The sequence below is a fragment of the Periplaneta americana genome, chromosome 8 (assembly GCF_040183065.1).
Source record: "Periplaneta americana isolate PAMFEO1 chromosome 8, P.americana_PAMFEO1_priV1, whole genome shotgun sequence".
Lineage (NCBI taxonomy): Eukaryota > Metazoa > Arthropoda > Insecta > Blattodea > Blattidae > Periplaneta > Periplaneta americana.
The window spans coordinates 16,687,600-16,710,320 of NC_091124.1; the positions used below are offsets into that span (position 1 = coordinate 16,687,600).

General features: G+C 35.3%; 1 protein-coding gene across 2 annotated transcripts in view; it reads left to right on the forward strand.

The window, feature by feature from the left end:
- The first annotated feature begins 7,603 nt into the window (after positions 1-7,603).
- Positions 7,604-22,721, forward strand: part of Dh44 (diuretic hormone 44) — a 53,942-nt gene continuing 38,824 nt past the window's right edge. For both annotated transcript variants that reach the window (XR_011333363.1, XM_069832473.1), the window contains exon 1: positions 7,604-7,836. Coding sequence is in view for 1 of the 2 variants with exons in the window: in XM_069832473.1 (XP_069688574.1) it covers positions 7,606-7,836 (231 nt within the window). In the remaining variant the exon portion in view is untranslated. The remainder of the gene's footprint in view (positions 7,837-22,721) is intronic.

A 22,721-nucleotide genomic window follows, 5' to 3' on the forward strand; every position in this document is an offset into this window, starting at 1 on the left:
CAACATATCCCCCACTGGAATTGAGACATTTGTCATACCATGGGATCAATTTTTGTATCCTTGTGTCGTAGAAGTCAGCCACCTGGGATCGAAACCAGCGTTTGACGGCCGTCTGTACATCTCTATTGATCACATGATATGACAAATGTTTTAATTCCGGTGGGTAATATGTTGAAAAGTAGCTCATGCTGTGTCTGTTCCAATAAATGTTTCCAATGAAATTCTATTTTATTTCTGTTAACTGCCCCTGACGAACTTATTTTTTACGGCTCTCGTAATTGCGATCGAGTGGCCAAAATTTGTATAAGCACTTCTTTTGACATTATTAACATGGTGAAAGAAAAAAAAAATAACTTTTTTGTCTGCCCTCATCAGAATGTTTGCTTGTTACCCATCGAAATGCTGGGTAGCTTTTGGTGCTGGACCCTGGACTCATTTCGCTGGCATTATCACTCACCTTCATTTCATTCATACGCTAGATAATCATCACAGTTGATAAGACGTCGTAAAATAAACAAATTTATAAAGTTAAGAACATTTCAATCTGATTTAGAATCATTTTCATTAATTTAACATCTAACAATAATAAAACTTTCTAAAACCTCCCTCACCAATCCATACGAGAAAGGGCGGAATCCTTAACTAGTCCTGATGGTACAGACCCTAGTTGCGGCCCTGGATCAGTGTCTGAGTCAGACAAAAGCTATTTGCAATAAACATGATTCAGAAAACTAATTATTGTTGCATTCACTTGTGTCACTCAAACTGGTCATGATAAGTTTCCTACTCTAATGTCCGGTTTCTGGAACACCTCAGTTAACTGTCAGTTACTTAACTGCACTTATAAATTTAACTGCACTGATAACTTTCATGAGGTTCCGTAAAGTTAAATGTAGATTTATCAGATCTTGTAACTAACAGCTGAGGTAACTTCAAGTTCAGTATCTCTCATTGTCCATAGATGTCTCCACTACTATTTTATTAGTAATTGTTTTAGTTATTTATAATAACCAGTGCTCTAACATTAAATACCTTACTCTATGCCGATGATCAAGTCATGATTTCCAATTCAGAGGATAATTTACAAAGAGGATTGTATACATTAAATAAAATATTAAAAGATTTTGGGATGGAAATTTCAGCACAAAAATCAAAAGTAATGGCATTTTTAGGACAAGACCCAGTCAGAAGTAAGATAATATATAATAACCAATGCCTCGAACAAGTGCAAAATTTCAATTATCTGGATTGTGAAATATCTTATCAAAATGAAAAAGATGTTAACAAGAAAATTACAAATTCTAGGAATAATAAACAATGCATTAAAAGCTAAATTAGTACAAAAATCTACAAGAATAAAAATATATAATACATTAGCATTACCCACCCTTTTATACGGAAGCGAGATTTGGTCATTAAAGAAAAAAGACGTGAACAGAATCAAAGCAACGGAAATGAAATTTTTTAGGACAGCAGGATATACTCTTTTAGACCGAAAAAGGAATGACGAAATTTTAGAACAATTAGAAGTAGAGTCAGTAGAAGAAAAAATCAGCAGATACAAATTCAATTGGCTAGATCATGTAAGAAGAATGGAAAATTCAAGAATCCCAAAAATTATGATGCAATATAAACCTAGAGGACATCGTCGACCAGGAAGACCTTTAAGAAGACTGCTAGATGGGGCCGAAACAGGTCTACAGAGGCCTAATTCGTGAAGGATGATGATGATGATGATGATGATAGTTATTCTTATTTGCAGAAGTTTTCAGTAGTAATATGGCAGTGAGCTCTGTACTAGTAGGAGCAGGCTTTTTAATTAAGGAACCGTGTGATAAACGATAGTGTACATTACACTTCCATCTCAGTCGTAATATGGTTAAAAAAGGCAATAATTGTTGGTATTTGGCGTGATCATCAAGGTAAATAATACTAATGGAGAGAGGGCTAGATGTAATTTCTGCTACAAAACTTCAACCGCAGTCATCTGTGGTGGTTATGGCAGCCATATTGGTAATGTAAAATATGTTACATTTGTCCGTATGAATGCTGACGGCCTGACGGCCTTATCTCTACCAGGTGAAATAAATAAATACTAATACTAATAATACTGCTTTCATGTGTTCAAATGGACTTTTAGGAGACCGAAATAGCATTGGTAGAGCACCCAAAAATAAAATATTCCTCGACTGACGACATAGAATCTGAAGTTTATGACGAAAATTAAGATTTAGATATTCGAAATTGTCTTTACACACACACATTATTATCCTAATATGTCATAGAAAGTAGAACATTTACCATAAGTTACGTAAATAAAACGCCAAATTTTTAAACTATACCGATAATGTAGTAAATTAATTTATTCCGGTTTATATTATTATTATTTAATGTCAGGTATTATAGCTTACAAAACCGTAATGCAGTAGCGCCGCATGTCGGCATTTGTTCGAATCAGTACTAACAGCCAGGTAACTACAGGCCGAGGCACAGTTACCAGTTGAAGCACAGATAACTGTAAAAATGACGATAACTGTTGTTTCGGAAACTCGTTTCAAACATATCAGCGCGTTAAATCGTGGACAACTCTGTATGTAAGGTAACTGTCTTTCCAGAAACCGGGCATTAAACTATGTACTGTTCTCCAACCAGGAGATAAACCGTGAAAGGAATGTGCTTACTATTGCGTCATCTATTGGAGCGAAGTAGATAGATAATATTAGAGTTATAACGCAAGTTTAAAAATCATGCGCTCTCCTGCATATGTTATTTCCTGTATGGAGGGATTAAAAGACCAGGAGATTAACAGTGATCTAATTTTGTAACTAGGGTAGTATAAAATGTGTATATCAATGTTATGGTTTGTGCTTTGAAAGATAGCCAATAGAGATACGAGTACCCACGTGTGTGATCTTATGACATCTTATGACATCAACATTCATTCACAGCATCACCCCGCTTCGTTTCATTCCCTGGAGACTTTCTCGTGGTTGGAGTACAGTATATTACCCGTGGTCAAAACGTCCGAGACAAATGAATTGGTCATTGCTAAAAGGCCCTTTCTCCGTATTTTTGCAAAAATGAGTTAACTACAGATTCAACATCCTTACACATAAATACACAATCTGTGCTAAAAGGACTTTCCTCAAGCCTTCATACACACGCACAGTTGAGCATTTCATTTTTCGTGTCATGCTAAAATGCCCTTACTCCAGGATAGAGGGCCTTCTAGCTGTGAACTTGTCATTTAGCGGTGTTTCCATCTGATGACAAACCTTTATACTTACTACACTATCAGCTATCTTCATTGTTTGAAGCGGTCTGTTTATTCTGCTCTGATCTTTATTTGTGTTTTAATACAAATTATTATATTATACGCAATTTCGGCTAATTAAAATGGAGACTGAGAGTTTGAAAAGCAAAAAGAGATGTAGTGATACTTGCAGTTGGAAACGAAATATATTAAAAGTTAAAGGCACTGAACATGTGACTTACTCTGGAGAATTGGTGGCTGAAAGACGAACTGGTGAGGATTGTAGGTAAGTTCAGAATATTTACACTGAATCACTGACGTAAATGAATATTGCATAAAAATGTTATTTCCTTAGGCCACAAAAATCTTTATAGGCTATATAAAATATTTATGCATGCACAAAAATAAAGTCACTCATTAACTGGTGGCCCATGTTTTACAAAAGAGGTCTTTCTGTAGAATCTTATGGTAGAAAGGTACCTCGGTGTTCGAAGTTGTCATTCGCCCCTGCGAGTTATTATGAATATATGTACAATGCCACTGTTCCTCATATTGTTTCAACATCCAAGTTCATTGATGGTTGTATTAGGCATACCTTTGCTCTTTGTCTACCTGGAATTGAAAACATAGTCCTTCCCCAACGTCCTACTTATGATGAATTGATTGCAGTCAACCCAGACAAAATGCAGGATATCAAGAAAATTCTATGCTACATTCCCCATGAACAGTTACCTATTGATGAGAAAGTTGTAAATTCTCCACTAGCAGAACATAGAGAAAATACAGAATGAAATCGTCAAGTTAGATTTAAAACAAGGGCCTAAAACTTTGTAATACGTAATTAAAATATATTTTAAGAAGAGAAATATACTTTTAACTTGAAATAATGGTAGTTTATTTAATTTACAATCCTGTATTTTATTACAGTACTCCATTTTAACCAAATGTGAAATTATTTTAAGGTCACTGCTAAAAGACCCTTAAATTTGAATTTTTAATTAATAATATTATACAAACTACATATGACAACAAAATAAAAATTGTGCTTCCAGAAAGCACAAATATACCTTTATAATGGACAGTCACCACATTGCTCTACGAAGATTAGTATTTCTTAAAAACAGTTTTTTTCGATTTATTCAGAACTAACATTTTTGGACAAAGGGCCTTCTAGCAATGACCAATTCAAATATACCTTGCACCACTCTTCCTCTTCGCTCATCTTCGGAACGTACAGCTGTGATGACGTCGGAGACAAAAAGACTCTCAAGTAAGGGAGATAGATCTCGCAAACATGACACCGGTAATGTATTAGCTCGACACGTGTTCTCTTCAATTGGTAGTCCCACTCTGGCGCAGATCTCTCCCTCTGCAGGTTCCATTGCTCTTTAAATCTCGTGATGCGATCATGAGGCTTGCATTATTAGTATGGCACGGAAGATCAAAAGTTTGTATATTTTTTCTATGGATTAAAACTATATGCTGATAAATTATTCATCTATACAACATATCAATTTTTCTAAATTAATTTTACAGTCTTGTATTACATATACTCGTATTCTCATTTATATAGCTACAGGGACATGATTTTATTTTTACTTAAATTTTTATTGTACCTGAGATTTTGAATGTACTTCACTCCCACCCCTTCTACTAATGAAGTTCAACCGTCCTCCACACAGATCCAAGACCGCATAAACATAGTAGCCTTACGGTCATAGTAAACAGTACGTTCCAAAAATATATTCGCGTTTTCCAGTGACGAAAGAGCTTTCAATATTAAATCATTTTCGCACAGGTACTGTCGTCCATTTTCCTACGTCGTATCCCGGTTTCCCCCACCAGCTTTTATTCGCCAGCTAGTGACTGGGCTGTCTTAGCTCTTTTCTGAGAACATGAATGTCTGTTAGGAATTGGACGTCTATATAATATTATAAAACTGTTTAAAATAACTTAAATAAAAGAGTCTCGTTAAGTAATTAACTGTCACGTGATGTCCTCCCTTTCTACGACCCTACGACATAACCACGTGGACGGACAGTAGATAGTATGTCTGAGTAATTTTATCTTTTTGGACCGGGCAGAAGTGAAGATTGAATTTACAGTTCGTAAGGTACTCTTTTATAGAGTAGGTACAGAATTATTTCAACATGAGTTACTAGTACGAAGATCAAAACTGGTAATTGGAATTAGGTACAATAGTCTATAGTGCGATAATATGCACATTAGAACTGAAGCCTGTATCGAAATGAACGGCCACTATTTTAAAAAATGTGTTTGAATATCCATATTATGATTATTTTTCAATTTAACTTCATTCTCTATATTGTACGCTAATGTGCTGTAGACAGTATAATACACACTGCATAATGAATACGTTCACACGGACAGCTCAGTTCGTGAGCAAAAACACTTATTGTTAATACTGTACTGTATTTTGATTAAACAAAAAGCTAATGAAAATGATCAAACTCAAAAGCGCAATATTTCCTAGTTTACGTAAATGGATGAAGTACTTTTCTTCCCTCCTATACCTAGTAAAGTGATTTATTTGTATATTACGCCAGTATCATCGAATCCAGTCGTGGAAGAGAGTAGCAAACAGCGTTGATCCAGAGGTATAGGCAAGTTAATATTAAAAATGTTAGTAAAATTAAATTATGTTGTCCCTGTATTTTTAATACGCTGTCTATACGATACATAAAGAAGTTTTCTTAATTTACATTAACGATTTCAATTCTCTATACCAGTGGTCGCCATTTTAAACCCTCAGCCGTTCTACAGTAATCGCACCGAACCTACCTAGCTCATTCACTTCATATGCTAGACGTCAACCAATCCTGCCGCTACAGGTGAACTAGAAGGTGGGGGTTGAAAAGTCGCGTTCTACAAGTACTAAATGTACTACATTTGTCGACCACTGCTCCATACTCTCATGTGAACACAAAGAAGCAGGCACCTGAAGGGGGGAAGAAAATTACAAATCTTTATTTAATATACTCCAAAGTAAGATAAGTGTTAAAATTTGAAGATATGTAACAAATTGGATATGTTCTACAAGACAATTTCTCCATCACAATAAAATGTATATCTTTCACACTCTCTCTCTCGATCTCTTTCTATGTTTCTTCCTCTCCCCGTTTCTGATTTTTTCTCTCATCTTCGTGCCTGTCTTATTCTCTTCTTCTGTCTCCGTATCATTCTCTCTATGTCCCCGCCTCATTATCTCCCTGTCTCCGTCTCATCTCCGTCTCCGTCTCATTATCTACCTGTCTCCGTCTCATTCTATCCGTCTCCGTCTCATTATCTTCCTCTCTCCGTCTCATTCTATCCGTCTCCGTCTCATTACCTACCTGTCTCCGTCTCATTCTATCCGTCTCCGTCTCATTATCTTCCTCTCTCCGTCTCATTCTCTCCCTGTCTACGCCTACTTCTCTTTCTGTCTTATTCTTATCTGTCTCCATCTCACTCTCTCCCTGTCTCCGTCTACTTCTCTTTCTGTCTCTGTCTTATTCTTATCTGTCTCCATCTCATTCTCTCCCTCTCTCCGTCTCATTCTCTCCCTGTCTACGCCTACTTCTCTTTCTGTCTTATTCTTATCTGTCTCCATCTCACTCTCTCCCTGTCTCCGTCTACTTCTCTTTCTGTCTCTGTCTTATTCTTATCTGTCTCCATCTCATTCTCTCCCTGTCTCCGTCGACTTCTCTTTCTGTCTCTGTCTTATTCTTATCTGTCTCCATCTCATTCTTATCTGTCTCCATCTCATTCTCTTCCTGTCTCCGTCTACTTCTCTTTCTGTCTCTGTCTTATTCTTATCTGTCTCCATCTCATTCTCTCCCTGTCTCCGTCTACTTCTCTTTCTGTCTCTGTCTCATTCTTATCTGTCTCCATCTCACTCTCTCCCTGTCTACGTCTACTTCTCTTTCTGTCTCTGTCTTATTCTTATCAGTCTCCATCTCACTCCCTCCCTGTCTCCATCTACTTCTCTTTCTGTCTCTGTCTTATTCTTATCTGTCTCCATCTCCCTGTCTCCCTCTCACTCTCGTCCTATCTCCATCTCATTCTCATTTAATATTACTTAATGACAATGTATTAACTAGGCCTACTAAGTTTAGTGTCAATGGAATTGGTGATAGTGAGATGGTATTTATCGAGATGAGGCCGAGAATTCGCCAGGCATTATCTGACATTCGCCTTACAGTTCGCGAAAACCTCGGAAAGAAACACAAGGTAATCAACCCAATAGAGACTCGAACCCACACCCGAGAGCAGCTCCGCATCAGCCGCCAAACACGCTACGCCGGTGCTTTACCGCTTGTAACAATTTTATTTCTGCTTTGTTTCAGGCGAACATGATACTTGCAGTAGTTCCGACGTTGCTGCTTGCAGCGCTAGTGTCGTGCAGCGTGGCCTACTATGATCCTCCTCTCCTTGAAGCTCTCGCGGCACCCTCTCCAGACCACGAAACATCATCTTACTTGCTTCCTCGACTGTCAGCAAAGTACCGACCTCACGGCGACTGGGAGAATGCGCCCGATCCTCGATTTTACGTCCTCACCGAACTGGAAAGGGAATCCAGCCAGGTACAGTACAGTTTACATTCTGAATTCTGCATTCTAACGGGTGTCCGCCGGTTAAGTTGATAGGACATAGGCGAAACTGGTCGAAATGTGTTCCCGGCGTCGTCAAGGTCAGCCGCCGCGAGACATCCCAGCTGATAACCGGTGTTATCTGTCGTGCTTTTCTATAAATATTTAAGATGCCTATGAAGCCAGTTTTAATTTGAACCTGGCCAGACGCCATAACAACACTGTTATCCTGAATTATTTGTTATAAACTTTTTAAAATATAATTTTAAATAAATATAACTACAGAAAACGAGCTAAGAAGGTAAATTATGGAAATAAAATAAAAATATAAACAGAGGAAACTATTCACATATTATAATAAAGTATGAGGATGAAAATAACAGAGCAGTGTACATTAGAGAGTACCGCATTCTCGACGACGGCAGCCATATTTTCTCCTTGCTCGGCACAGAAGCGTAAGCAGTAATGCTAGAACAATGGTAATTAAAGGCGATGTCATACATGTTGTTGTAGTTTATTGAACATAGGAGACAAGGATTAACAAACATTATTGTCATAGCGAAATGACTCATGGGAGATAACACTTTATTATTTATGTTATGTCCATTTCAATAGGGATAACATCAACAATTTTCTAATGCAATTCTTACACCAACATTTCGACCGCCACATTTAGCAAATTGTTGTCGTGCATTTGTTATAACAGACAATTTTCTTAACAATAAATATATTCTAGTTATAAAATAGTGATAAGACTTTTTCAAATATATTATAACGAATTGAGAACGTATGAGTTGAAGTGTTAATGAATAAAGACTTCAAATCCTTTAGTGTCAATATATGTTCTACCAACGTTTCATATTTTTCTGCATTTAGAATTATATCAAACACGAATTTATAAGGGTATACTTGACATTTCCATGTACGACTTGAGAGTCACTAGTATGCTAATAAAATTTATAGATTCATCCCTGTTATCAGGTATTAGATATGAAATACAGTTTTCACAAATAGTATATAACTTATTTTGTTTTATTTTGAACAATACTGATCCCAACAAATAGTAAAGAGCTTGTTGTTCACTCAAGTCAATATTTCCATTTTCAGTTAAATTAAAATTTAGCCTATATCAATTTCTTTTGCTCAGATTCATCTTCACTGGACCTTTCTGTTTCGGGTTTACTTACATCTATACCTAGAAACTCAACTAATTGTTCAGAATCGCCAACTTCACCAAAGGCCTTTTTCCCTCCGGCTTCCCAACAATACTCTATATGGATTTCTGGATTCGTCCATACGTGCTACTTGCCCTGCTCATTTCAAACGTCTGGATTTAATCTTCCTAATTATGTCAGGTGAAGAATACAATGCGTGCAGTTCTGCGTTGTGTAACTTTCTCCATTCTCCTGTAAATTCATCCCTCTTAGCCACAAATATTTTCCTAAGAACCTTATTCTCAAGCACTCTTAATCTCTGTTCCTCAAAGTGAGAGTTCAAGTCTCACAACCACTTTACTTGCTTCAGTAAAGTTCCCGTGTTTTCCGTAATAGTTTGTGTATTTTCTCGTAATATATTCATGTCACCCGCATAGACAATAAGCTGTAATGCTAATTCAGTACAACAGTAATTGATTACACATTGATTAACTGCACAACAACACGGCATTCTTCATGATAACGATGGAAAATCACACTAGAAACCTGAGTTCCTACGCAAATCTTACGGTGTACCGAGTCTCCGCAGGAGTAAATATGGCCGCCGCGTCGGCATTTGTCGGATCAAAAGAATGCGGTACTCTCCAATATACACTGCTCTGGTAAATAAAGTTAAGCCAAGTATAAAGATCTATGAAAAAATGCAGAAACATACCTTTAACATTTTCGTAACAAAACACATGAACTATTACGTATGTGCCAATTAGCGTAAACTCAGTGAATTTTAAATCCTGTAAATACTAAGTGAAACGAAACATATGTATAACTAATTTATTAGAAAAGAAAATATTAATAAACAAACCTTGAAAACGAACGGCGTAACTTTATTGATATATGTAGCAGGCGAAACCCAACAATTTGGCTAGAATTCTGATACACCACAAACCACAGCAAGACGATAAAAATGTAATTTATACAATATTAATATCTAGAAGAATTGTCAATGACTTTGTCATCATTAACCGTAAAAATTGTCGAAGACTGCAACCATTTTATTTTCATTTCTTGTCTTGTTTTTATCGCCAACACGCACTTAGTTTATAATACATAAACAATGAATGTTTGGTACGACCGCGAATATAATTTCACCGACACACACTTGTTGTAACATTCATTTACATTGAAAATCGACATTAACACAAACACGTGCTTTTGTATCGTAGGCCTCCGCTTGACAGTTAATTACGGTGTTGCCGACCCAATGCTCGGCCTTTGTATATAGATGGCTCTGAGTTGAAGAGAAGGCTCCGCCTTGCTAAATTTATAGGCGGGCAGTATGAAGACAGACATGAAAAGAAATACCGAAATTTTATTTTAAAGGGTTAGGTACAGCTTACAGCAGTAAAACTTTTGTAAATATTAAACATTTTTTTCCTCCATCACTGTAACTTGTACAATAATGAAAATTGATATGTGTAAAACACTGTCCTGCTGTATGAAAAAAATATTTTTACAAATTAAAAAAGATTTTTTTTTTTCAAAATTCATAATGGTGGTAGTTAACTTCGCTTTAGAATATGCCATTAGGAAAGTTCAGGATAACAGGCAGGGTTTGGAATTGAACGGGTTACATCAACTTCTTGTCTATGCGGATGACGTGAATATGTTAGGAGAAAATACACAAACGATTAGGGAAAACACGAGAATTTTACTGGAAGCAAGTAAAGAAATAGGTTTGGAAGTAAATCCCGAAAAGACAAAGTATATGATTATGTCTCGTGACCAGAATATTGTACGAAATGGAAATATAAAAATTGGAGATTTATCCTTCCAAGAGGTGGAAAAATTCAAATATCTTGGCGCAACAGTCACAAATATAAATGACACTCGGGAGGAAATTAAACCATAATAAATATGGGAAATGCGTGTTATTATTCGGTTGAGAAGCTTTTGTCATCCAGTCTGCTGTCCAAAAATCTGAAAGTTAGAATTTATAAAACAGTTATATTACCGGTTCTTCTATATGGTTGTGAAACTTGGACTCTCACTCTGAGAGAGGAACATAGGTTAAGGGTGTTTGAGAATAAGGTGCTTAGGAAAATATTTGGGGCTAAGCGGGATGAAGTTACAGGAGAATGGAGAAAGTTACACAACACAGAACTGCACGCATTGTATTCTTCACCTGACATAATTAGGAACTTAAAATCCAGACGCTTGAGATGGGCAGGGCATGTAGCACGTATGGGCGAATCCAGAAATGCATAGAGTGTTAGTTGGGAGACCGGAGGGAAAAAAACCTTTAGGGAGACCAAGACGTAGATGGGAAGATAATATTAAAATGGATTTGAGGGAGGTGGGGTATGATGATAGAGACTGGATTAATCTTGCACAGGATAGGGACCGCTGGCGGGCTTATGTGAGGGCGGCAATGAACCTTCGGGTTTCTTAAAAGCCATTTGTAAGTAAGTAAGTAAGTAAGTAAGTAAGTAAGTAAGTAAGTTCACTGTGTAGTGATGAAGCGTTTCCCACATAACTCATAAATTTGTTAATTTTTTCATGTTCTCTCTCTTTCTTTATGTATAGGCTATGGTACCGTTTGTTTGTTTGTTTTTTTTTCTTATTCTTTTTAAACTTTATGCGTAATTACATTAAACAGTTTAATGACAGTTGTGATTATTATTATTATTATTATTATTATTATTATTATTATTAATTTTCTCCTATCCAGTTTTCATTATTGCTCATACCCGACCTCAAGCATTTTGCTTTTTCGGGTGTGACCCAGTTATATTGTATTTATACAATAATTTGTTATATAAGTTATAGGCTATTTGACTATGAGATTGGTAATCAATTTCGAATTTTGCAGAATATTCATATACGAGTATTACAATAGTATTGTAAAATCTTTGTTATTGTATGTAATTTTTGCTTTCAATAAAATCTTTGTAAATCTCAAAAAAAAATTATTGCTGAAACTCAAGTTTACGATATCATGGTCTTTCAACTACATTCCTTAATAAATAATACTTTTTTTATTTTGTGTTAGAAGAAAATATTGATATTTGACCATTTTTTAAATTAATTTATTATCAGACAATCTATCAAAGATAGAGAAGTGATCTTGCATCATATTGTAGATATGACATGCATAAATAAAAACAAAAAATTTCATCAAAGAATGTTGGATAGTTTTTTAGTTATGTGGGAAACGCTTCATCACTGCACAGTGAACTGAATTTTGAAGGAAAAATGTAAATATCTTTTTTAAATCGTAAAAATATATATATTTTTTTTTCACATAGCAGAACGACAGTGTTTTACATATACTAATTTTCATTATTGTACAAGATACAGTAATGGAGATAAAAAATGTTGGATATTTCCAAAATTTTACTGCTGTAAGCTGTACCTAACCCCTTAAATCCCAAATATCCTTACAATCCCAACCATGGTCACAAAAACAATAACGAACAGCATAAACGTTTCACGAGATTACAGGGATTCGATAAATCTCCTGTCATTTCTTGTTTGTTGCTTTTAATTTATTTTCTATTGCATTTTCGTTCCCTATTTTATCGTTTTCTTATATTTCTTGCGTCCACACCTGTGGAGTAACCGTCAGAGCGTCTGGCCGCGAAACCAGGTGCCCCGGGTTCGAATCCCGGTCGGGGCAAGTTACCTGGTTGAGGTTTTCCGAGGTTTTCTCTCAACCCAATACGAGAAAATGCTGGGTAACTTTCGGTGCTGGACCCCGGACTCTTTTCACCGGCATTATCACCTTCATTTCATTCAGACGCTAAATAACCTAGATGTTGATACAGCGTCGTAAAATAACCCAATAAAAAATAAAATAAATATATTTCTTGCTCTGTTTTATTTCTTATTGTTCTTCCTTTATTAATTTTTATTAATTGCTTTCTTGTATTTTTCTTGTTTGCTTTGTCACTTTTCTTAATGATTGGTGGTTCCTTTTATTGTTTTTCTCTTTTTAGATGCTTTGTTTGTTTTTTCATTCCTTTTCTTAGATATTTATTAGGCCTACCTAATTTTTCTTCTTTTATATCTTCCTACTGTTCTTCCTACTTTTAATCGCCCACTTCCCCTCTTCAAGCACAGCTTTGCATATGTTTGCATAAATTTGCAGATATTAATTAAAGGCAGATTAAGACATGTTAAGATATTGAATTTTCATCCATCTTGTAGCGACAAGCAGTACTTCTCGTAAGCCAGTTTCGATTAATAATGTTCCTCATGAAATCATGACCTTATTCCTCTCTTTGTCCCCCAGGACTGCACAAACAACCCATGGCCACGGTCCCTTCCAATCATCAAGAGCGTCTCTAAATCCGCAGCGAGTTTATCGCAAGTGCATCGCGTGTTTTATTAGCAGCATTTCCTGCTGGATTACGTGTGTTCGATGACAACTATGAAGCTTCATCTCACGCTACGACATAAAGCTTATCAGGCAGTAATTATCTAGCAATTAATCTAATCTCAGTTTGTATCCGTCATGCCCGGATTTGAGCGCCCCTCACCTCCATCCCTAACATATTCATGAAGTCGAGTTGTAGCTAGAGGCACACCATTGCAGATCTACAAACACTGGCTTCGAGGTACCATTCCAGGCAGTCGCTAATTGTCTACGGCGAGACCACCGGTGGCATATGGAAGCGATCGTGTTTGTTGTAATCAAATACAGGACTGAATGTGCTATAAATTACAGAAAAATAAGAGTAACCTCTACGTATGTGCATCTATATTTGTAACAGAATATAAAGTGGATCATTTCCTTCCTCTGCGCGTCATCGACTTCCTGTAAGGAATATTAGACCGAGGGGTCTGTTCCACTAACATGTCATTTTTTTATGTTAATGCATTTATAATCTCGGTTCACTAACAGAGTGCCATCACAAAAAGTCGACAGACACATTTTCAGGCCAGTTTTGTGGCGTCTATAATTTCTAAACTACACGACATGCCAATGAAGTAATCGACAGACGAAGAATCTATAGCAGTGGTTCCCAAACTTTCTGAAGGCGCGACACACTTTTGGGCGAGACTTTCTTTTCGACCCCTTCCCCCCCCCCGCCAAACCAGTACTAAACCCCATTCGAAACACAAATCCTTGTAAAATAAAAAAATAATGATAATTTTACTCGTTTATGAAAATACTCTTTATTACACGGAAAATGACTTTCTTGGGGTAATGTGTTGAAAAGAGTTTTATAGTTAAGAACTTACTTACTTACTTACAATTGGCTTTTAAGGAACCCGAAGGTTCATTGCCGCCCTCACATAAGCCCGCCATCGGTCCCTATCCTGTGCAAGATTAATCCAGTCTCTATCATCATATCCCACCTCCCTCAAATCCATTTTAATATTATCCTCCCATCTACGTCTCGGCCTTCCTAAAGGTCTTTTTCCCTCCGGTCTCCCAACTAACACTCTATATGCATTTCTGGATTCGCCCATACGTGCTACATGCCCTGCCCATCTCAAGCGTCTGGATTTTAAGTTCCTAATTACGTCAGGTGAAGAATACAATGCGTGCAGTTCTGTGTTGTGTAACTTTCTCCATTCTCCTGTAACTTCATCCCGCTTAGCCCCAAATATTTTCCTAAGCATCTTATTCTCAAACACCTTAACCTATGTTCCTCTCTCAGAGTGAGAGTCCAAGTTTCACAACCATATAGAAGAACCGGTTATATAACTGTTTTATAAATTCTAACTTTCAGATTTTCAGACTGGATGATAACAGCTTCTCAACCGAATAATAACACGCATTTCCCATATTTATTCTGCGTTTAATTTCCTCCCGAGTGTCATTTATATTTGTTACTGTTGCTCCAAGATATTTGAATTTTTCCACCTCTTCGAAGGATAAATCTCCAATTTTTATATTTCCATTTCGTACACTATTCTCGTCACGAGACATAATCATATACTTTGTCTTTTCGGGATTTACTTCCAAACCGACCGCTTTACTTGCTTCAAGTAAAATTTCCGTGTTTTCCCTAATCGTTTGTGTATTTTCTCCTAACATATTCACGTCATCCGCATAGACAAGAAGCTGATGTAACCCATTCAATTATAGTTAAGAATAGAACTTTTAATATATCTGACTAATAATATACAACACGAGAAATGGAATATATGCAAACTTATTTTTCGATTGAAGAATGTGATCCCAAAACTCACTCAGTCCATTTGGTGATTTTTATTATTTGTACATAAATTATATATGATTTTATTTTTTAGATTTCTATCATTATATTTTAAGCTTCTTTTCTTCCAAAACAACGCCAAAAGTTTGTGTTATTGTGTATAGCCTATCATTTGAAAAAAGCTCAGTCCGTAGACGGGTGGATAAAAAACTGAGTACAGTTCTTTCATAAAAATGGACTGAAAGCGTTGTATTTCGACGGCTATAATTACAACGATTGTAACGATCACAATTACGACGGCCATGATTACAACTATCATAATTACAACGATCATAATTACAACAATCAGAATTATGACGATCACGATAAGTCACGATTATGACGACGGTTACAACGACCACGATTATGACAGTCACAATCAGGTCACGATTTGGACGATCACAATTACGAAGGCCACGATTACAACGATCATAACTGAAGGGTTCAGAACCATAGTGTGCCAAGCGCCATTTAGTAAAACCGTAGAAAAAAGGGGTTAAAATGAAGTTATTATCATAATTAAAAGAAAACATATAGCAAATAATATGAAGTATACACATTGAAACTGAATGATATGTCAGTCTTCATTAAACTATGGTATTCATTTAACTTTAACCCTTGCTTTCTCCGTTTTTAATAAATGGCGCTTGGCCCACTATGGCTCTGAACCCTTCAATTATTACAACAATCAGAATTATGACGATCACGATAAGTCACGATTATGACGATCACGATTATGAGAACGGTTACAACGATCATAATTATGACAGTCACAATCAGGTCTCCCGGTCGGGGCAAGTTACCTGGTTGAGGTTTTTTCCGAGGTTTTCCCTCAACCCAATACGAGCAAATGCTGGGTAACTTCCGGTGCTGGACCCCGGACTCATTTCACCGGCATTATCACCTTCATTTCATTCAGACGCTAAATAACCTAGATATTGATAAAGCGTCGTAAAATAACCCAATAACATAAAAAAAATCAGGTCACGATTTGGACGATCACAATTATGACAGTCACGATCACGACGATCAGAATTACAACGGTCATGAATAAAGCAATAGCGATTACAAGGATCACGAATACGACTATGACAATTTCGACGGTCACGATTACCAGAATCACGATTACGATTACGACGATCACGATTAAAACAATTACGATAAGCTACGACGATAAATACGATTTATGATTATGAATATCACTCAACTCTCACAGTTCCGACAAAGCAATGTATTAATGTCGCCCTCATTATAATCTCCATTGCCACACATTGTGCTTGTGTGTGTCGCAGGCCACTTGAGCTGCAAAGCACCCGGCGCGGCGTCATCAGACCTGAACTCCTTGTTTTTCTGCTCACGTAATTCCAGCAATGTCTGATGTAGTAAGATAATAAGACTACGTGAACTCTAATGCTTCCTCGAACTTCCATGGAATGAACCACCGACCACAAACTTTAAGCAGGACAACGCCTGAATGATTTCGTTTAGTCTGCACACTATACAATAATGTCTCACAAGTTGCATGACTAACACGGCGAACAGATTACTTCCTGTGTTAGAAATAATTACAATGTCGAAGTGTTTAATTACTACTTCATTAAAGAGCAATTTCCTTAAATATTTAAGTTAATTACTCTTCAGCTTATGTTATTTTTGAGTGAAAGCTTTATTTATGAGTCCAGTGTTACCGTTGTATATGACTGCATAAATCGTAGTAAGTTAAGGACAATTATATAGGGTGTAACAGAATATCTATTCCTAATTTTCTCATGTGATAGAGGGCATGAAATTAGCCCTTAAATTCACTAATGGCCGGTTTCTCCAAGTATTGTTAAAACATTTAACGAATGTTAAATTCTGAACTTACTTACTTACAAATGGCTTTTAAGAAACCCGAAGGTTCATTGCCGCCCTCACATAAGCCCGCCATCGGTCTCTATCCTGTGCAAGATTAATCCAGTCTCTATCATCATATCCTACCTCCCTCAAATCCATTTTAATATTATCCTCCCACCTACGTTTCGGCCTCCCCAAAGGTCTTTTTCCCTCCGGTCTCCCAACTAACACTCTATATGCATTTCTGGATTCGCCCATACGTGCTACATGCCCTGCCCATCTCAAACGTCTGGATTTAATTTTCCTAATTATGTCAGGTGAAGAATACAATGCGTGCAGTTCTGCGTTGTGTAATTTTCTCCATTCTCCTGTAACTTCATCCCTCTTAGCCCCAAATATTTTCCTAAGCACCTTATTCTCAAACACCCTTAACCTATGTTCCTCTCTCGGAGTGAGAGTCCAAGTTTCACAACCATACAGAAGAACCGGTAATATAACTGTTTTATAAATTCTAACTTTCAGATTTTTTGACAGCAGACTAGAAGATAAAAGCTTCTCAACCGAATAATAACACACATTTCCCATATTTTTTTTCTGGTTTAATTTCCTCCCGAGTGTCATTTATATTTGTTACTGTTGTTCCAAGATATTTAAATTTTTCCACCCCTTCGAAGGATAAATCTCCAATTTTTATATTTCCATTTCGTACAATATTCTGGTCACGAGACATAATCATATACTTTGTCTTTTCGGGATTTACTTCCAAACCAATCGCACTTGCTTCAAGTAAAATTTCCGTGTTTTCCCTAATCGTTTGTGGATTTTTTTAACAGTTTGTTAAATATATTTTTTTCATGTCTTCAACACTAGCTTGGCTTAACAGATTGTTAAGTGTTTGTTAACTTTAAATATAGGATTTTAGGCAGTTAACTCATTTGACAGATAGTTAAATGTGGCAGATGACACCACAGCTATTCAAACAGAAGTTGTGAAAATATTTTATGTCTCTCTTTAAGAAATATTTCTTGAATGACTTATAACATAATATTTAAAAGACAATCTGAAAAGCTAATATAAGGAAGATAATCTTCAAAAGTGAACTGATTATCATATTGGCTGTTTATTTTGATACTGAGCTATTAGGCTATATATTGAATATTTAGAAAATGTGGGATCTCAACGTGGCAAGGTAACTAGGAATGGTGATTTATTTACTATGCATGATACCCAATTTGTGACAACATAGATTTTGAAAACAAGCAGGCCTCAAAATTTTACAAGAAATTTAAACCAGACTTGAATATCCTACAAACAGAAATAGACCACTTACTCCAATTCAGCATCTACTATTAACGCTTTATTCTATGATACTGCCTCTTTTTAACCAACTATAGCCAATGTCAATAGTGTTTCAAAATACACAGTGACTATTAGATTAAAAAGGTTTAAGAAAAATTGCTTCTTTGAGAAGTCATGTTAATATTAGTACTGTAACTTTACTTTGTAATATTATTATTATTCAATAGTAGTCACCTACAACTTTCATTTGTCTTCTTCTTTATCTATCATGGCCTACTGTACCAGATTATGATTTTATACATGTTTCATGACTTACTCTACAATATAGAATTTAAAGAATAATATCAGCCATTAAAAAATTGCCTTACATGTGCAAAATCATTACCAACTGCTATTGAGCGGTTAAAATAGTGCTAACGACTGTTACAGGTAAGTGTTGGTTGTTTTAAACAAAATTATATTGAAGAAATGGAAAATACAATAACAAAACGTTAAAAATAAACAGACTGTTAATTTAACACTAGTTAAGCCAAATTAAACATTTCTTGGACAAACTGGCCATAAGTATTCTATAGTATACAACAGGTAAATAGGCTTTTCTATGTATATATTTTGAACTGGTAATGGAAATTACGGGAAAACGGCTGAACGGATTTTAATAAATGGCCCCTCATTTTGAAGCTTGGAGCCCAACGTTTTTCGGAAAAGTAGTAGTTTTCACTGAAATGTTAATTTTCCTACATAATTTTCCTATTTTCCAAAATCCACCTGTTGTCAGTTTTGAGAACTAATTTTATTGAATCACGGCCGACTTGATTGAATTTCAGAACAAAACACACACTGCAATAAACAATAGGCTATTACACGAAGGCCATGACCTGCAGGATTGCCGACATATTTAGAGCTCAATTCAATTTGTTATTAAAAACTGATTCTGCAGTGTATAATTTTCTGAGTACAGCTGTGTATTGGATATTCAAATCTACGAAACTTGAGGTGGTTTGATGACATTGTTACCATTAGAAATTAAATATTATTATAGTTAATATCATGATGCGTCTATTTTTCATTAATTGTACATAATATTGATGCTATATTGATGACGTGAAAGTGAAACGTTTTGAGGTTATGTAAGTAAATGTAGAGTATATCTTAATTTAGATCTTCATTTCTATAATTTACTGAGTGGCTGCTATATATAACTACAAAACTTAAGTAAGATAATAATATTGTTATTAAAAATCAAATATTTTTATACTTATTAACCCAGTGGGGTTGGATCTTTTTCCATATACTTAATGGCGGTGTAGTGTAGATATTGATATGTGTCATTGTCTTCAGTATTGGCTCGAGAGAGCGCAAAAATTTCAGTTCCTAAGAAATATCAAAAGGTATTACTTACTGATAAAATAAGAGGCCTAGAAAATTTTGTAGTCTCCAGATCATTTCAGCAAGATCTTTTAGTAGGATAAAATGATTTTACGCTCTACATTTAAAGTTCTACATGCAGCAGCTATACGAAAATGCTATTCTTCGAAAGCTTAGCAAACATGACATTTTTTTAACTTTTGCCTACAATCCACAATGACCTGAAATAGCTACTGCGTTTTCGCGTTGAAACTCAAAAACTGAAGTTGGATAGGTTCAAGAAAAAGTATTTGGCCTAAAAAAAATCCATTCAGAGGGAGTACGTTTCATTATTATGGAATCAAATAACTATAAAAAAGACAAGTATTCTTCATTGAAAATAAATCTGAAAAATATTTATTTGAACGTCTAACGAACTTAGTTTGCAGCAGCATTTGCTGCACAAGCCACTAGTATGCTATAATTTTAACAGAACGATGAAAAAAAAAATTGGTTGGAAAATTAAAATTTCACAATACTACATAATATTGTACAACATATAAAATATGGACATTGCGATAGTTGTTTTCTTTACAGTCCGACAAGGTTAAATAAACTAGTGTGAGAATTGAAGTTTTGCCAATTTAAGGGTTAAACATTCTCATTCTGTCCCTCTCCTTCACACGTTCCATCCTTCTTCACAACCACATTTAAAATTAGTTTCTCTTCATTTCGTCGTAATGTCCATGTTTCTGCCCCATGCAATAACATACTCCACACAAAGCACTTCACTAGTCTCTTCCTTAGTTCTTTTTCCAGAGGTCCACAGAAAATGCTCTTTTTTCTATTAAAAGCTTATTTGACATTGCTATCCTCCTTTTAACTTCCTGGCAGCAGCTCATGTTATTCCTTATAGTACACCCCAAGTATTTGTAGCTGTCCACTTGCTCTACTGCCTTATTTAGAATTCGCAACTTTATCTTTTTTATTTTTTTCCTAGGACATGCACTTCGTCTTACTTGCATTTATCTTCATCCCATACTGCTCACAGCTGTCATTTAGCTCCAGTAGTATCCTTTAGTATAATTTCCTCTTCTGCTAACAACGCCATATAATCAGCAAATCTCATGCACTTTATCCTCCCATGTTCTGAAAAAAGTTTTTTACTAAATTCTCCAAGTAGATATTGAACAGGGTAGGTAATAACGGACACACTTAACGTGCTACTCTTCCAATTTCACTTCCTTTTGACATTTCGTCTCCTATCCTGACATTTTAATTAGAATAATAGTAGGTGCCAAATCTAGGGAATCGTGTAGGACTATTTTCAAAAAACTACAAATAATGCCCATGACTTGTCAGTATATCTTTTCATTAATAATCTTCCTCGTATGTAATCGTGAAAACTTTGTAACTAATTGAACAGTTCATAGCATAAATACACGTAAAAAAATGAATTTCATACTCCATCGGCAAGTCTATCGTGCTATCAAAAAGGAGTGCGTTATATGGCAGCAAAAAATTTTAACAGCCTCCCTATCGATATAAAAAATGAAACTCAAAACATAAAATTATTTAGAGCTAAATTGAAGAAGTACCTAATTTCTCACGCCTTCCATTCTGTAGGTGAATTCATGACATTCAATAACACTTCATGAAATTGATACTAAAACTTTGTGTTGTACTAGTAGACTATATTGTAAATCTCATCTATATATATTCCATCTAGACTGTGACTGTAAATTAAGATTTTATAATAGTATTAAGTTTTTTGACTTGTTCCATATTCTAGCTGTAAGCAATGTATGAATACCATGGAATGTTAATAAATACAATACAATACAATTTCTATATTGACGATCGCATCAATATGTAGCAGAAAGTTTCAGATACGCAAGAAATTTAAGTTGAATTGCGACGAATATCTTAGTTCAGTCGATAATGGCTGTAAATAAAAACACTGCACAGACACGAGAAGCTAGGCTCGACAGTTGTAGTCCACATTATGCTATTACGCTCTTTTACACTGATGGAATATAATCGCCCTTGCTGGATTTCACTTTATGTAATTTATTTTATTTCAATTTATTTCGCATTTATGTTATTACTTCCTTTTCAATTCTATAATTAATTTCTATCACTTTCATATCTAATTTAATTAAATTCGATTCATTTTATCCATAACGTAAATGACTTCATTTTGTGTGCTTTAAAAAGTTAATGGTATTTCACCAACTACGAGATTTTGAAGGTTTTCCACAATACAGAAACATCCGTATCATTATCACAGAAGACGAGATGGAGAGAGAAATATCTGTTCTATTCATCTAACAGAGAATAATCCCCATCAACTTCCTCTTTTAATGCAATTTAGTTCCCTTCGTTTATTTCGTATTATTTACTTTAAGAGGTTAGGTACAGCTTACAGAAGTAATTTTTTTGGAAATATTCAACATTTTTTTCCTCCATTAATGTATCTTGTACAATAATGAAAATTGGTATGTGTAAAACACTGTCCTTCTGCTATATGAAAAAAATATTTTTAAGATTTAATTTTTTTTTTTCAAAATTGAAAATGATGGCAGTTTACTGTGCAGTGATGAAACGTTTCCCTCAGAACTCATAAACTTGTTAACTTTTTCATGTTCTCTCTCTTTTATTTTATTGCTGAAACTCATGTTTACAATATGCTCTTTCAACTATATTCCTTAATAAGTAATATATTTTTTTTATTTTGTATTAGAAGAAAATGCTGATATCTGATCATTTTTAAATGAATTTGTTTTATATCAGACAATCTATCAAAGGTAGAGAAGTGATCTTGCATCATATTGTAGATATGATAGGCTATGCATAAATACACACAAAAATTTCATCACAGAATGTTGGATAGTTTTTGAGTTAAGTGGGAAACGCTTCATCACTGCACAATGAACTGAATTTTGAAAAAAAAAAATGTAAATAATTTGTTTTTAATCGTAAAATATTTTTTTTTCATATAGCAGAAGGACAGTGTTTTACACACACTAATTTTCAT